Source organism: Rissa tridactyla, chromosome 10 (genome assembly GCF_028500815.1).
Source record: "Rissa tridactyla isolate bRisTri1 chromosome 10, bRisTri1.patW.cur.20221130, whole genome shotgun sequence".
Taxonomy (NCBI): domain Eukaryota; kingdom Metazoa; phylum Chordata; class Aves; order Charadriiformes; family Laridae; genus Rissa; species Rissa tridactyla.
In genome coordinates this window covers 1,122,773-1,137,897 of record NC_071475.1, presented here as the reverse complement: position 1 = coordinate 1,137,897, position 15,125 = coordinate 1,122,773, and the positions used below count along the sequence as shown (strand labels likewise).

General features: G+C 38.7%; 1 protein-coding gene across 1 annotated transcript in view; it reads right to left on the bottom strand.

Annotated features, from left to right (window-relative positions):
* The window catches only part of CACNA2D3 (calcium voltage-gated channel auxiliary subunit alpha2delta 3), a 457,404-nt gene that overhangs the window by 150,967 nt on the left and 291,312 nt on the right, over positions 1-15,125 (bottom strand). Inside the window, exons 12-13 of the mRNA XM_054215897.1 lie at positions 14,735-14,813; positions 8,910-9,043 (exon numbers count right to left, since the gene is read on the bottom strand). Of these exons, the coding sequence (XP_054071872.1) occupies positions 8,910-9,043; positions 14,735-14,813 (213 nt within the window). The remainder of the gene's footprint in view (positions 1-8,909; positions 9,044-14,734; positions 14,814-15,125) is intronic.

Here is a 15,125-nt window from a genome sequence, read left to right as displayed (position 1 = left end):
AATGTAAGCTACATGAGGAAGCTATCATTATTTAATCCTGTCATCATACATCATCTACCATAGTAGGACTTTAGTGGTTTATTAAAATTTGCAGGTCTTGATAATATCGGCAATGGTCAGTGACAAAATCGGAGTTGAAGTCAGTGACGTGAAGAAGGGGAAAATCCGCATTACAATGGTCAGCACAACCTAAAATAAGAGTGACCTTAGAAAAGAGTAAAAGATAGCGTGGATAGTCACGGCATCTTGTAGGAAAGGAAATGGCAACAGAAGAGCACTACTGAGAATTACAGTGTAAAAGAAACTGGGTTATTTGTTGAAAAAAATGATGATCAAATATGACAAAGTTTGTAAAAAAGTAATTTAGTTTAAATATCAGAACACGTAAATGAAGAGGTGGAAGAATGTTAGACAGATGTCAAAGCACTTGAACATGGTAAAACTTCCCTGTTCTCATTTGAGACCATTTAAAATCAAAAAGTAAATAGCACTAAAATATTCCTTTAGCTATCACATTCTGAGAATATTTCAAAAAGAGGTGAGTCTTTACTCTGTTTAAAGCAATGTTTCTGTGGGAACTACTCTGATTTGAAAGCAGATATTGAATCTCTCTGTGCTCCAGTGATGAAAGATGAATAGAAACCAAGGTCAAACCGTAGTTACCCTACCATATAAAATACTAGAAAAGAGAATTAATATATAGCTAAACCCAAGATGTAACACTGCTCCGATTTCCGTTCTATGGTTTAACATAACGCTTGCCTTATTTGCACCACACTGGGAGCAGAGCTGCGTAAGACCTAGCTTTGCCGTGGCATTACAGCTGCACGCTGATGTCTCAGGAAGAAGATAAAAATAAGTTCTATATCAAAGCCTCCAAGTGCAAAGAACTGTAAAATGCATTTAAAGAAATCAACTGCATATCTCAAAGTCTGAAAAAGTACAATTTGCATTCTGCATTTCTCATGTAAATGGACGCTAGGAAAAATAATTATAATAGTAATCCGTTTCAATGGAAATAAAGTACTGTAATATTTATAGTCTGTGCCAGAGTTATAATGACTGTGGGGCGAGAAGTGAAGTGTCTCAGCATGTTCCACATGTTTTTAACACTGTTTCTAAAGGCTCTGGAGGCTATTAAATTTAATGAACCCATCTGCTATGAAATAGAGGTCCAAACATAATCAGTTTTCTCAGTGCCATATAATACAGATGGCATTCCATGTTCCACATCCCCAGCAGGAAATTTTATGTTCCTCTTTAAGTGCAGGACTTTTGTTTTTGTTTTTGTTTTTGATGTTTTAAACATCTTTTTGATGTATCGCATATAGCATTTTATAGTGTAAATACCGAATACAGTGATACACATGGAAAGTGTTAATTCATTAAAATAAATATTGCTATTTCCTGACAACATTTTTTCTAGTGACTTTGACAACTAGCAATTAGCTCTCTGTAGTAATATTCTTTGCTTAATGCAATCACTGAAAATTGCCCTAACAGCATAAGTTCCAGCGCTAGCAGTGGAGTAAAGCAAACATGTAATTTATCAAATGAAGCAGTTTACTTCAAAAGCTGAAAGGTACACGTACGCACACATACGTGTGCAGAGGTGCTATCTGTGCTTATGCACGTCCTTATTCGTATATGCTGTCTTTGCATGGAACAATACACAAATCATTCTTATTTAAAGTATCCGTATTCCCATTAGGTCGTTATGGACTTCATTTTACTTCGCACACCCCAATTTTCATTTCAGGGGCCTCGATTTGTGTGTTTTATTGGGGGACGCTGCACCACGACTCTTGTACTGGTGCGCGAGCGAGGGCTCTAAGCTCCAATTTAAGCGGCACAGCACTCTGTGCACTGATTAGCACCCTGCTGTCTAACATAAGTAAATCAGATGTGCATTTTCTAACAAAAAAGAACAACATCCATTGTTATTTTGAGCTGCATCTGAAAGATAATGACAGTGCATTAATTCTATTCAGTTGAGAGGTTTATTCATTGACGAACTTGAGCACTCACTATGTTATGGCAGTTGACACAGATCTTACTGAATTTGAAACAGTTAATGTTGTTAATGGTAATTCATTTATTCTAGATCCAGCAGTAAAACAAACAGATTAGAACTGTTTAGGAGAAAACGAGAATACTTAATTATGGCGACTGGAACTTTTGGGCCACAGAGCTCATACAAGTCATGGCTCAAAGGTTTGTTTTATCGGACTGTCAGTGAAGATCTCCACAGACAGCCCACTAATCATCAGCATAAAGGGACGTTGCACCTACGTATAAATGTGTGCATGATCTTTCTTTACTGTGTGCACAAGTAGCTGCATTGATCCCCACTGTTAATGTTTCAAGCACTGCCCCAGATCTGCAAGATCCCAGTGCAAATACAGCAGACCAAAACTGCTGGACCAGATGCTCTGCAACTTCAAACTGCAATCATGCTCTTATAGAAGCTTCAGAAAAGATTAAATGGTCAGAACTATTATATTTTTCCAGGAAAATTAATCCAGACTGAAGTGCTGATAAGAAGGCATTCCCTGGGCTCCTTTCTACTTTTTCTCCCATATCAGAGTCTTCAAAAGACCACTATAGATCTGCAGGAGACAAAGCAGAGATTGAAGAATCTCATTTTAAGAACAAACCTACCTGATGGAAGGGCTGATATCTACGCCTGGGATTTTCCTTCCCTAACCCAATTCATTCAAATGTCAAAGCAAGAAAAGGAAATTCTCACGGGAACCTGAGAGTCCGTCAGCAGTGATGACATTCTCTGATAAAGAGCTGTAAATTACTAGAGGTTAAGAGATGCTGGCCACAAAGGGAGGGTTAGAGCATGTAACCAAGTCCAAAGTGGGACTGGAGAAAAAGCAACACAGATTTCTAGTTTTAAAACATTAAAAAAAAATAAAAATTACTGCCTGTGTGTAAATTTTCTTTTCACAGCTGCTGGTTAATGACATTTCCTGCCATTCAGTTCTGCAGTGATTACCAGTATTTACTTGCTGTAGACATACAGGAGCATTCTGAATACTCCGATGCCTTTTAATGCATACCAGTACTCCAATCTAGAAGTTAGTTTTGAAATAGAGGCCCAGGGATCCTTCTACTGAGATAAAAATGCTAATTACAGCCACTTATTATAATAGCACAATTAGCTTGTGCCACCAAAAGTATTTGAAGATATCTCTGGGAATACAAGTTAGTGGAAACTGGGTACTATTTAATTTTTGTTACTTCATAAAAGCTCCTCTGTGCATTGAACACAAAGAAAACTGTGTGAATGGAAGAAGCACTAAACAGCATTTTTATGCCTCACCAGAAACTCCTGGATGGAAAAAATGCCAGCATAATAGCTCTCGGTCTGTAGGACTTTCTGCTATATCTCTGTACATTATACATCGGACTTCCCGTACAGAGCTTCCCTTGCTTTTCTGGGACTGGCTGAGAATTCAGCCTCTGACAAAGAACTGTATCCCAGGACCTAAATTTCCATATTTAAAACATTTGGATTTTGATGTGACAGCTATCTGAGAAGCGTAAGCTTCCTACACTTCCTACTGAATTTCTGCAAAGAAGCTGAACCAGAGTAAAAAGTATGCCTATGTGGTATTTGATTTTATTTTTTTTAAGGAAAATGATGAATAAATTGAAAATTTTTGATCATATATGTAATAATGTAATTGTAACATCCATCATAAGCATTTTAGAAATACTTTGTCCAAGTTTTAGCTCAGTGGAGCTACCTCAATTTACCGCCCCCATGAAGGGAAGCGGGGTTCTTGGAGAGGTGCCTTACTAGCACACGATCAGCCTCTTGGTCAGAAAACATTTCCAAATCATCCCTGCTTCAAAAAATGAAATAAAAGAGGGTTATCATTTATATTTTTTCAACAGCAATTGTAGAATTGAACTAGAATCCACAATTTGTCTACGAGAAGGTAGAGATAATGCAAATGAAGAATCGACATATAGTACTTTAACACTGAAGAACAGTAGAAAAAGTAAAAACTACTCACCATTGATATTACGATGAATCATGACCTGTAATGACTTAGAATGCTTTTTTTTTTCAAATGAACTCTTAAATTCTGAAGCATCGGACAGTCATCTCAAAATATTAAATTAAATAGTAATTTGCTCTTTTCATGCAACAGAATCCTCCAATTGGAAACTGAACAATTGCCAACTGGGCCGATCCAGAATATTCAACGTAATGTATAGAGGTAGGTCTTTTTCGTGATTGTGCGTCAGTCATCAATAAAGCCACTGAACTTGACTTTAACCTTAACTCATTCTCTATGGTCAACATCTGGAATGTAGAGAAACATTGCTTTTTGCTGCAGGAAATAAAGAAAAAAGACTGGACTGGCTCCTGAGTTCCCACTGTCTGGAACTCAGGAGCCAGTCCAGTCTTTTTTCTTTATTTCCTGCAGCAAAAAGCAATGTTTCTCTACATTCCAGATGTTACCATAAGAATGAGTTAAGGTTAAAGTCAAAGTTCAGTGCTTTATAGATGACTACGCACAATCACAAAAAGACCACCTCTATACATTACTTGAATATTCTGACGCCCAGGCAATTTTCCTTTTCCCCCCAATATATTCACTTGCATTGACTTGCTGTAGATCCACAATATGCTTGAAATCATCCACCACTTTTAAATTTTTCCCTCCCTGAAATACTTTTGTCCTTTTAGAATTCTTTTCTACTCAGGAAAGAGCACCTTTGCAAGCTTTCAATTAGAAATCCAACTCTGGTTTTAGGCACCTATTAAAGTGTTTTATTTTCTGAAGCATTATGTACTTGCAGGCCTTACTGACGCTGACGCAGTGACATCAGATCCAAATGTGAGCTACTTTGGAGGCAGAGAAGTTATGTTGAGACTGAGGAAGTGCTGTCCAGACCTCACCATCTGAGGCCCACTGTACACATGCCCCATCTGCAACCACCTAAGCCAGCCCTTACAGCACCTCGAGGCTATACAGCTGAATGTGAACATGGAGCAAGACAATCCCTTTTCCTATTAGACTCCACAGTCAACTCTTGACATCCCCAACACCCTTCCCCACAGAACTGCACAGATCCAAAAAAGCCTACCCACTTGCAGTGCGTACCAAACTGCTGACTAGAGAAGTACAAATGGAAGAGAGACCAAGCCTAGGGAAAGGTGTGGACCTTGGGATCAGAGGACTTTGAATCAGAAGACTAGACTCTGGCTGGCATATGTCACATACTTCAATCCCAACATTTTAGCCTGAAGTACTGGCAGCACTTAAGCTCCTAGCCTATTACAGGACTAACTGCTGTGAAGCCGACTTTAGAATTAGCCCAAGATAAGCCTGCAAAGACTACTTCTCAAGTGAATGACTAAACCAAGCACAATGAGCCCAGTTCTCCACAAATTTAAGTTCAAATGATTTCAGAAGTCTGAAGTTTCTCTGAGAGTCAGGGACAACTCGTAAGATTACATCACTCCTATGTCAAAAGGCCTTTTTTGGAAAGAAACGAGGGCTTGAGTCACTGATTATAACATTTCTGACATGAAATCCTGGGTTTAAGGGAAGAAACACAAAGAATTTTCTGATGGAGGATAACTAAAACTGACCCTAGGAGCTGGCTGATTACCTCTTCATGAAGGCAGGAAACACTGGGGAGAGATCAAAGCCTAGGGCCAGAAAAAAGGAAGCCAGTTCAGTTGCCTGCGAAGCGAGGAGTCACCCAGAGAGGCCTAGTGTCGGTTGTTTTATAATCCCTTCAGCTATCAGAGGTGCGATCCTGACAGTGTCAAAGGCAACACAGACCCGACATACGTACAGATTCCTCCATGTTACATTTTCTGCATATGGTATCTTGCCAGGAATTTACAGTTCTATAAATGCTGTACTTTTTTCCTAACAGTAAGTGAAGCACCTGAGAACGTCAAAGCTAGGCTGAAGAGGCAGCTGTACGAACATTTTGCAGACATCCTCTTACAGGAAAGATGAAGAGACGCAGGAATTAGATGCCTTGTTTTAGTAGCGAAATTCTTCTGGGAATATTCCTAAATGGTATCAAACACTTACATGATCTAACTTCTGGCTTTCACAGATGACTTTGTCCTGGACAAATACTGGATGAGAACAGTCTGGGGCATCAGGGGAAACGTTTTGTATCCTGAGACGATTCCTGTCCAGCTTCTTTCTGTCTGGATCCTAGTATGTTCCAGCCTAATGTTGCTTGCTCAGAAAGAGCACAGCTGGCCAATTAGCCTTGATGGTGAGAAGGGAACGGGGAAGTATACTCCATGCTGTTAGGGCACAGTGACACTGATTACAACCATGCATATATAGCCCTGAGAATCAAGCTATGGCTGTTGAGACCCAGCTGGGTGATAAGAACATTTAAGCTGTCTGGAAATACACTACTATTTGTAACCTGGCAAGGTCCAAGCAGCAGCCATGGAGGAGCAGGGACACAAACCGTCTGTGAAAATCAACAAGTTATGGGATCAAGAGGATTATTTAGATGGCACTTCCGATGCCAAGACACTAGCGATGGCCAGGGAATCTGTCCCTGAAAAGAGCACTCAGGCAGCTTTAGCTAAGGCACAAGCACATCTGGTTTCTTACAAGGTTCCCTTCATCGCTATTTCCAGAGTTTTGCATGTGACTGCCCTAATTTATCCTGTTCCTTTGTCTATGAGGTTTTTTGAGGGAGGAGGATGGAGGAGGGACAAGAAAGGTAGTTTGCAACTAAGCAGACCACAGTATTCTATTTTTAAATCTTTTCTTACAGCACACAACCCATTGGGATCCTGAGTGGAATTTTCAGACACTTAATAATACGTTTGTGCATGTGAGTATGTATATGAGTGTGTGTGTATATACATGTATCTATCCATACATATACGTGCGTGTGTGTGTATAGTGACATTAATTAGCCTTAGCCAAGAGAGTGAGAAAAGAAGAGAAAGAGAACCTGGAAGTATTTTATTTTGATTGCGGTAAAACAGCTTTTGTTTGGATTTAAACAGCTCCTTTATTCAAGAATGTAGCAGCTCCATTGTTTTTTTATTTTCCTGTTTTCTCAAGATTCCTTCTCTACGCTCCCTCTAGTGTTCTTAAGTTCACTTGCATTTACTCACCCCTGCTGTATTCATTAGCATTTCACACAACATTAAGTGGCTCGTTTTCCTTAGCCTTTCCATAACCTGTGAGAGAATCACTGGAAGTTAGACTAACTTTTCTGAATATTTTTCTCCCTGCAATGGTTGAGAAAATACAGATTAATGGACAAAAGAGAGAGTAAAGTGTAAAATTAATTCTGAAACGGCGGTTTGTACTTTGTTGGTAGGTTAAGGGGAGGACTTGGTGTTGAGAAAGGAGAAAGATTTTGTTTGCAGCACTTTCAATGCAAGATTCATAGGCAAAGCTCAAGGAGCCGAGTTGCACTTAAGTACCACTTACACCGTACCTCCCGCTACTTGCTCTTAGCAAATACACAAACTCCCTTCAACGTATACACACGCTGATTACTTCAAGCATGTAAAAGCAAGAAGCGAATAAGAACTAGGTCTTCCTAGTCATCTCCCCTGTTCACGGGATACCCTGACGGGACAGCGGTAACAGGTAGCTTCTGTCTGTCTCATCCTTATGTTTCAACAAAAGAAAGAGAATAAAGGGGAGACTGGATTAACATGGTCTTTAAAAAAAGGAAACAGAGGTAAGTAAATTCGCTCCAAAGCAATATTTCCAACCAACTTTTTGTTTCTCCTTCATAACTGCAGTTTTAGTATTTATTTACATTACCCTGGCCAAAACTGAAGAATAGAAAAGACCTAAGCAATTGTGAAAATGAGGCAAAATTCTATTCCCAGAGTGGGTTTTTCTTCCTAGAATATTTTTATATTGATTTAAAATGAAACCTTCTAGAAGCATTACAGACTCAAAGCAAAACAAACAAACAAAAACCCCCAAAATATCAAGATGGTGAGATTCTCCTACCTTGCCCCATCTTCATGAATGTAAAAATTTAAAACAAAAAGAAAGAAAGCTTAACCATTAATCTGTGATCTCCTATTAATTCTACTGAACGCTTGGCCTCACTTGTACTAGTGACAGATATCTGCTACAAACTCTTGTTTACAGATAATATACAAACTAAAACGTTTTAATTGGATCAAAAGAAACGTAAGAAAAAGAAAACAGATAAAAAGCTATTTCAGACCAACCCCTGAAAATGAACAACCTTTATCTGCAAATCTGATGATTTACCACGAATGACAGAGAAGTATGATGACTGCTCAGTCACTGCATACCGGAGAGTTCTGTTTCAACTCTACATGCTTCTCAAGGATGTAAAATTAAAATTGGACGTTTATGACAATTTTGTTTGCATATCACCCATTCAAACCACTTTAAAAGGAGAATCCTCTCATTTTTCTTCCCCAAGACATCACAGTTGTCCCTTAGATGTTGACCCACCTTTATATACAAAAAATATCGATTCTTGTCAGTCTATGCTTTTATATGGACATATTCACAGACATGTTTTAAAATATGGTTACTCAATCTAATAAATTTCTGTTCAATCCCCACTTTTAATTAATGAAAGAAATGTACATTTGGAGGTCATAAATTTTTAAAATTATGCTGTTACTCATGTTTGTTTCAGTATTTCCTATGTAATTTACAACATATAATATATGCTATATATAACATATCTGCTGAAGTTCATTAATCTTGAATTATTTACTTGTAACATGCAGATAGCAAGTCCTGATTCTTACACTGAATTGAGACATTCCATCAACTGAAAGCAGATGCACAACTAGCGTTTCTACCCGCAACACTTCTGCTCCCAATTCCTCATTATATGCAGTAAGCCTATATTAAATGTTTATCATGCAGACTTACTGTGCTGTCAATATATGCTTCAGTCCACACTACATCGTGCTCTTGGTCAATAACTTTTGGTCGGCTAAGAACATGGAGATATTCCATGACATTCTCTTGAACATCAGCTAAGGTAGAGATCTGCGTAAAAAACCCTGTGAAAACACACAGTTCCAAGTTATGAGCCAAACAGAACAAATTAGGGAAGACTGCAACAAGGAGTATGATGTGGTTCGTGTCTGTTATGTTTTCTGCCTGTTCATTTCCAAAGAAGAAATGCAAAGAAGGAATGTGTCATAAGAAGCAGCCTCAAACAGTAACAATCGATGAAAACTGCGAAACTTTTGCCAATCTTGAAGGACTGGGTTCCCAATATTGCCACGAACCACTGCACTGCCTGTCCTCAACTCTCTGTTTCCAGAAAATGTTTGTTGTTTGGGGTTGTGGGTTTTTTTAAATGCTGCATGCTTCAAAAGTTAAAACTGGTATTAACCTTGCTCAACAATGCCTCATCCAGTTTGTCCAGTTTCAAGAAACATTAGAGATTAGAACTACAGTAACAAAAGAATAGATGCATATGCTCTAAAAAGCCCACGCTTACCGAACGTGACTAAACATCGGATAACAGCAATATGTTATTTACAAATGGCAGGTCACAGAAAACAGAGACTAAAACTAGAATTGCTTGGCTTAGTGACCACAGCTTTGTTAATCCTTTAAAACATCTCCTACAACTCGACAGCTCTGAGCGCAGCAGAGGCCACCGCGATTTGAGCTGTCACCACTTCCTTGTCAGTGCTTAGATGTCAAGTATCTTTATACACCACAAACTTGGCATCTGGAGCCACATCATGCAAGGGTGACAAAGGACTGACAAATTTCAAGGCTACAGCTTCATCAGGCCTTGTTTAAATGCATCGCTTCCCCTTCATATACTTTCCTTTTCTTTAATGAGCAAAGACCAATACGGAATTTTCATGGAAGAGGCCTTGGTACAATTTTAGTCTCTTGACAAGATCACAACTTCTGCGGAGTTGGAATATTAAGCTTCAGCAGAAAACATGGCAGCTGCGAAAAACTTTGGAGCTGTGTTTATTGCCAATTTTGTCAAGATCGCAAGGGTGCTCTGTAGCCTGATTCAATACACCTGCTAATAATTCCTGTAGTACAAACTGGATGTTTACACACACATTTCATCTATGCATGAATTAAGACACAGTGTAAGAACAGACTTTAGAGCAGACATCTACAAAATGAAACAAGTCACAGTAGTACCTTAATGCATATTTTCAACTTAATAAGAAAAAGGGGGGGTTTGCAAAACTAACTTTATTATACTGTGATCTCAAATGTTCCTAGTGTCATATATATACTGTTAAAATATTCAATATTCTGCTTGAAGAATTTTATTTATTTGATTTTATTTTTTTTTTTTTTTTGCTGTTAAGTCCAGTATTGCATGAGAATGTTAACTATTACGTATGCTACCAAGGTTTAACTCTTGCTTCAAAACAGGGCTATTTTTTCTCTAAGGTTCTGGAAGCTTTTTCAGTAAAATGACTGACAGAAGTTTAATTAGGAGATCTGTACTTGAGAAAGCAGAATTCCATTATACGTTAAAAAAAACCAAGAAAATTATCTGTGTGAATTTTCAGGCATTATTTTATATGCCTGAATATAAAATTTCATTTATATTTAATATATATAAATATATTTTATATTGTTGTATAACAACAAAGTATGTATTTCTTGATGTCCTACTTGCAAACCGTATCTCTACACTGCACAATAGAGAAAACAGTTTTTAGCCTGATTTCCTAAGACTAAATGAGTAAGTCTGAATCAATTGCATATAAACTTAGCAAAGAAATAAAGGTCTCAAAGACAACTGAAAATTTGCATCTACCCCGAGACTGGAAGAAGTGACATTGAGCAACCTGCCTGGAAATACCCAGATGGTAAGTCCGCACAGGTATGTGGGCAGGCGAGTCGCTGCGGGCCGGCCACGCACAGCTCCTTGCACGATGAGTACGACAGCTAAAACAGTCAAGGTTATCAAGTGGAAGAAACAGGGTGTGAAAAAAATTCTATTTTAATCATATCTACGATTCACAGATTTATTCATATATCAGGCTGTAACAGATGAAAAGGTGAAAGAAAGAGTGTTTTAGAGACTTCATTCCTTTTAATCAGGTTGCTTCAAATAACTGAGTTTAGTGAGATGTAAAAATCGCTGCTAAAGAGACGTAAAAGACAAGACTTAGACGAAGATGGTGTCAGAAGACACAACCATATGGATTCTCTGTAGGTTTTTTATAATGTGATCTCAGGGGTGGGTTTCATTCGTAATTTTTAGGAAGAGTTCCTTTCTTGCATTGAAGATTTTGTCTGTTTAATCTCCTTATAAATATGTTTTTTTATAGCTCACATTAGAAAAATCTACAATGGTTTTACAGTTTTCATAACTCCTGTAATATGAACAGTTACCTATCTTCTGTGAATTTACTGTTCCTCTATTTACTTTGTTTCTACAAAGTATTGCTTTCCTTAAGTTTTAGCTTTCTTTACAAGTGAAAGGAATCGCAAACACTACATGAATGATCTTTCCCATATTTTTAATGCTTGTTCTAATATTTATTTTTTGATCTTCTCCTAATGGGAAAACTCTACCGAAAGTTACTATATATAGGTAGGGACAGCATCAGGTAACATTCACAGTATATTACACTTTTTGATGATTCTTGTATTTGTAGCTATGTGTAACAAATGCCAAACCTCACAAGACGTAGCTTCCTACACCGCTGAATTTCTCTCTCTTATCTAGAGATCAGAGGTACCCCGTGGATAAAAACCTTCCTCTTCTGTACCAAGTTTGATCATCAGATAAAGACATGCTCTGGAGTTGGTGAGCGCAGCTGCTGAGGCCACGTAAGCAATAGCAGCAAACGCATGCTTAAATTTTAGCCTTCTAACACCGGCCTCTCAGCTCCCTGGTGTGTGAATTATGCCACCTTAGAGCCCGTTACAGTCAGTGCTACTTTTGTTTTCCTCCCCAGCAGGAAAAAAATCATGAAGGAAATGGGTAAGATTTGCTAATGACAAGCGTGAGATATGTATAATAATGTGGTTACAGACAGACGCTTATGCTCTGCAAGTGGGCTGCCTTTCCATATTGCACAGTCCTTGCAATGGTTTTGGATGGCTTGTTTTTCTCTGCAATGTCCACCCTTTGACTCACAACTTTTCAAAATGCCCGGAATGGATTTTTGCGTGGAGTGCAGTATTTTCGTTTTCTGGACACTGTGCAAAATAGATGCAATGTTCTTGCAACTAATAAAATAACAGAATTAAAAAAATCCTCTTTGGTTAGTGACTAAGGAGGGAATTCATTGTTTCGCTGCAGCTGTAAACTCCCATGGAGACCCCCCCCCCGCCCCCCACCTAAGAGGCCTCTCGAGCAGGTGAACACTGTCCGTAACTGGCTGCCTGCCACCCCCCACCGGAGCCCGCGGTGCAGGGGGTGCTGGGGTCACGCTAATAGTGGGAATGGATGTGACCGGGGCTGCTGCAGGCAGCTCTCCTCTGCCAGTACAACAGCCCAGAAAGTGCCACAGCTGGGGCACGGTTGGCCTCGGGGCTGGTCTCTCCTCTGCCGGCAGTCGGGCAGGAGAGCCGCTACCAGACCTCCGACATGCAGAGCATTTTTCTCTACGTTTCGTTCTCAGCCTCTGCTCCTTTGCACTGATGAATCCGCTCCTCTGTCCATCTTACAATACGCCAACCACAGTGTTGATCCGTAATAAAAATTTTTAAAAAATTAATAATTAAAACAGACACTGTGAAATTACTAATGCAATAGAGAATTTTACCGGGGAAAAAAAAAAGTTTAATCCTCATTGTTTTGTTAGTAAGAAATGCATTTAACTCCCATCTTTCCCTTTCCGGCTTTCTGCTGGAAGCGGCTGCTGAGGCAAAGGTAGCGCCTGCTTACTTTAACATCTGCCGCATGCACGCTAAGCACTAGAAACTTTTACCTTTGTTCACTTCAGGATCTTAGTAAATCTTTAGTCTTTTCCTTTATGTGCACTTGCTTACGATACAGCAGAGGAAATCACTGCAAATTTCACAAATAGCTCCAGAGGGACTTTGGGGTTCTTGAACGTTTTAATGTATTTAGAATGGTTTGGTGTTTTGCTTCATTAAGCCATCTCCCTCTAGATGTGCCCTACTTATACATAAAAATGTAACGGAAAAACATGTTTGGGGTTTTTCAAGGTTTCACCATCACAATTGAGAAGCTAAAGAAGTTTTGCAAGGTGGTACGAATTTCCCCTGCGACCCGTTTTGAAGGCAAGGACTGCTGTCCACAGCCCAGTCAGCCGGAAACCCTGCAAACAGCCTTCCTCTGAGTTGTGCTTCCAAGTGGCAAATCACTGCAAGGAAAACTGATTTTAGGGTCATTGACCCTCAGTGACAAGAACACACTTTGGCCCACCCATGAGCGTAGTAAAGTGCCATCCAGCCATTCAGCCAATCTTTAGACCAGCTTTACTACGCTCCTCATCAGTTGTGCTGTAATCCCTCATTTCTCTAAAAGAAAATGGACGAGCTGTAGCCGAAAACTGTAAGAAAAAAAGATCTACATCCATACTGCCTGACATAATGACTCATGCTGTTTGCAATTGTGATTTTCAAAGCTATAAAAAAGTATTTGATTACTGCTTAGAGGTAGAAGGTTTCTGCATTGCAAGCTATCAGAGGGCAGGTATTGTAACTATTAAATTGAGAGAAAAAAAATTCTAGAAGAAACAGCCATTAAACTGTTTAGTTGATTCATATGAGTAAGATTCTGTCTCCAAGCAGCATGGCTCCGAAAAGAACAAAGTGGTCTTGAAGAATGACAAAGGTGACCACTCTTCCCCCTCTGGGAATGAGGAAGCCGTGGACCAGATGATCTGCTAAGGCAGTCTCTATTGCCTGGTCCTAATTTCTGAGTTGCTGTACTTAGATCTTTATGAATCTCTAGAGCTGAGCTAAAAAGCTAAAAGATTTTGTTGATTAAATTGTCTTCAAAAAGATGCTTCAAAGGATTCTTATACTATTATTTAAACTAAATTATGGTGTAATATTAGCTGATTAAGACAAGACTTCAAACTGAGTAATTTCCATCAGCTGGACATAACAGTAGTTAAAGAAATAATGACTAAATGGATAGCACCTGATGCAATTCATCATAATGTAATGTGGCACAAAGGAAAAAAAGAATATTTTCTTTTCCAAGAGGAAAGGAAAAGGAAAACCTGAAGATTAATTAGGGTTTTGGGGTTTTTTTCTGAATCGTTCTTACTTACGTTAGTCAATCCTTTTACTGTAGCATCTCAACATCTTACATGTTTTAATACTCCTTCCTTAAAGAATATAAAACTGTTTTTTCAATTACACTGTCAGTTCCTCAAGGGACAGGATGTCTGGTGTTTTAGAGACTGTGCCTAACTCAACAGGACTTGTACCCGATGTTCTTAGGAACCAAACTCTGACTGAGTAATAACAGCTATAATAGAACAAATGCTTTGAAATTAAAGTTTGTTCTCTGAACAAAAATTTAAGATCACATAGTTTAAAAGCTTCATACATATTTTAAGAAAAAAAATACATTTCAAATTGTGTTTTTTGCTTTTTAAATTGTATGCTACAAAATACATAAGCCTCTTCATTTCCTGGAAAAAACCAACCCATCCTCTCTGGTTAGTTGTCAGTGGCACCGCATCTGCAGGTGGTCAGTTATGCAGGAAGGCTCAGTCATAGGGTTTTGAAAACAAGGCTTTCACAGTGGAAGGTGAACTAACCTTTGTTAGCACAGGCCATCCACTTCAGGTTATCAGCAAAAGCAGCTTCTCTTCCAATCAGATAGGTAAAAATACGAACCTGAAAGTACGATGCAAAAGACCAAGTCAATTAATACTGCATTTAAAACTTATACAGTGGAATTTCAGACACGGACGTGCAATTCATACGGATAGACCCTTTTTAAGAAAGTATTACAGGTTAAACAGGCACAGTGGGTTAAAAAAAATAATTCTGTCCGTAATGTCTTCATGACAAGACGTGGCTTTTGTTCTGTGTAACAGAATGGCTGATCTCTTGGGATGTTTTTAGTATCTGACATTTAACTACAGTTTTGGTTAAAGCGTAACTGAGAATAAACTAAAACCAGTGGGGTACCACAAAAAACGGCAT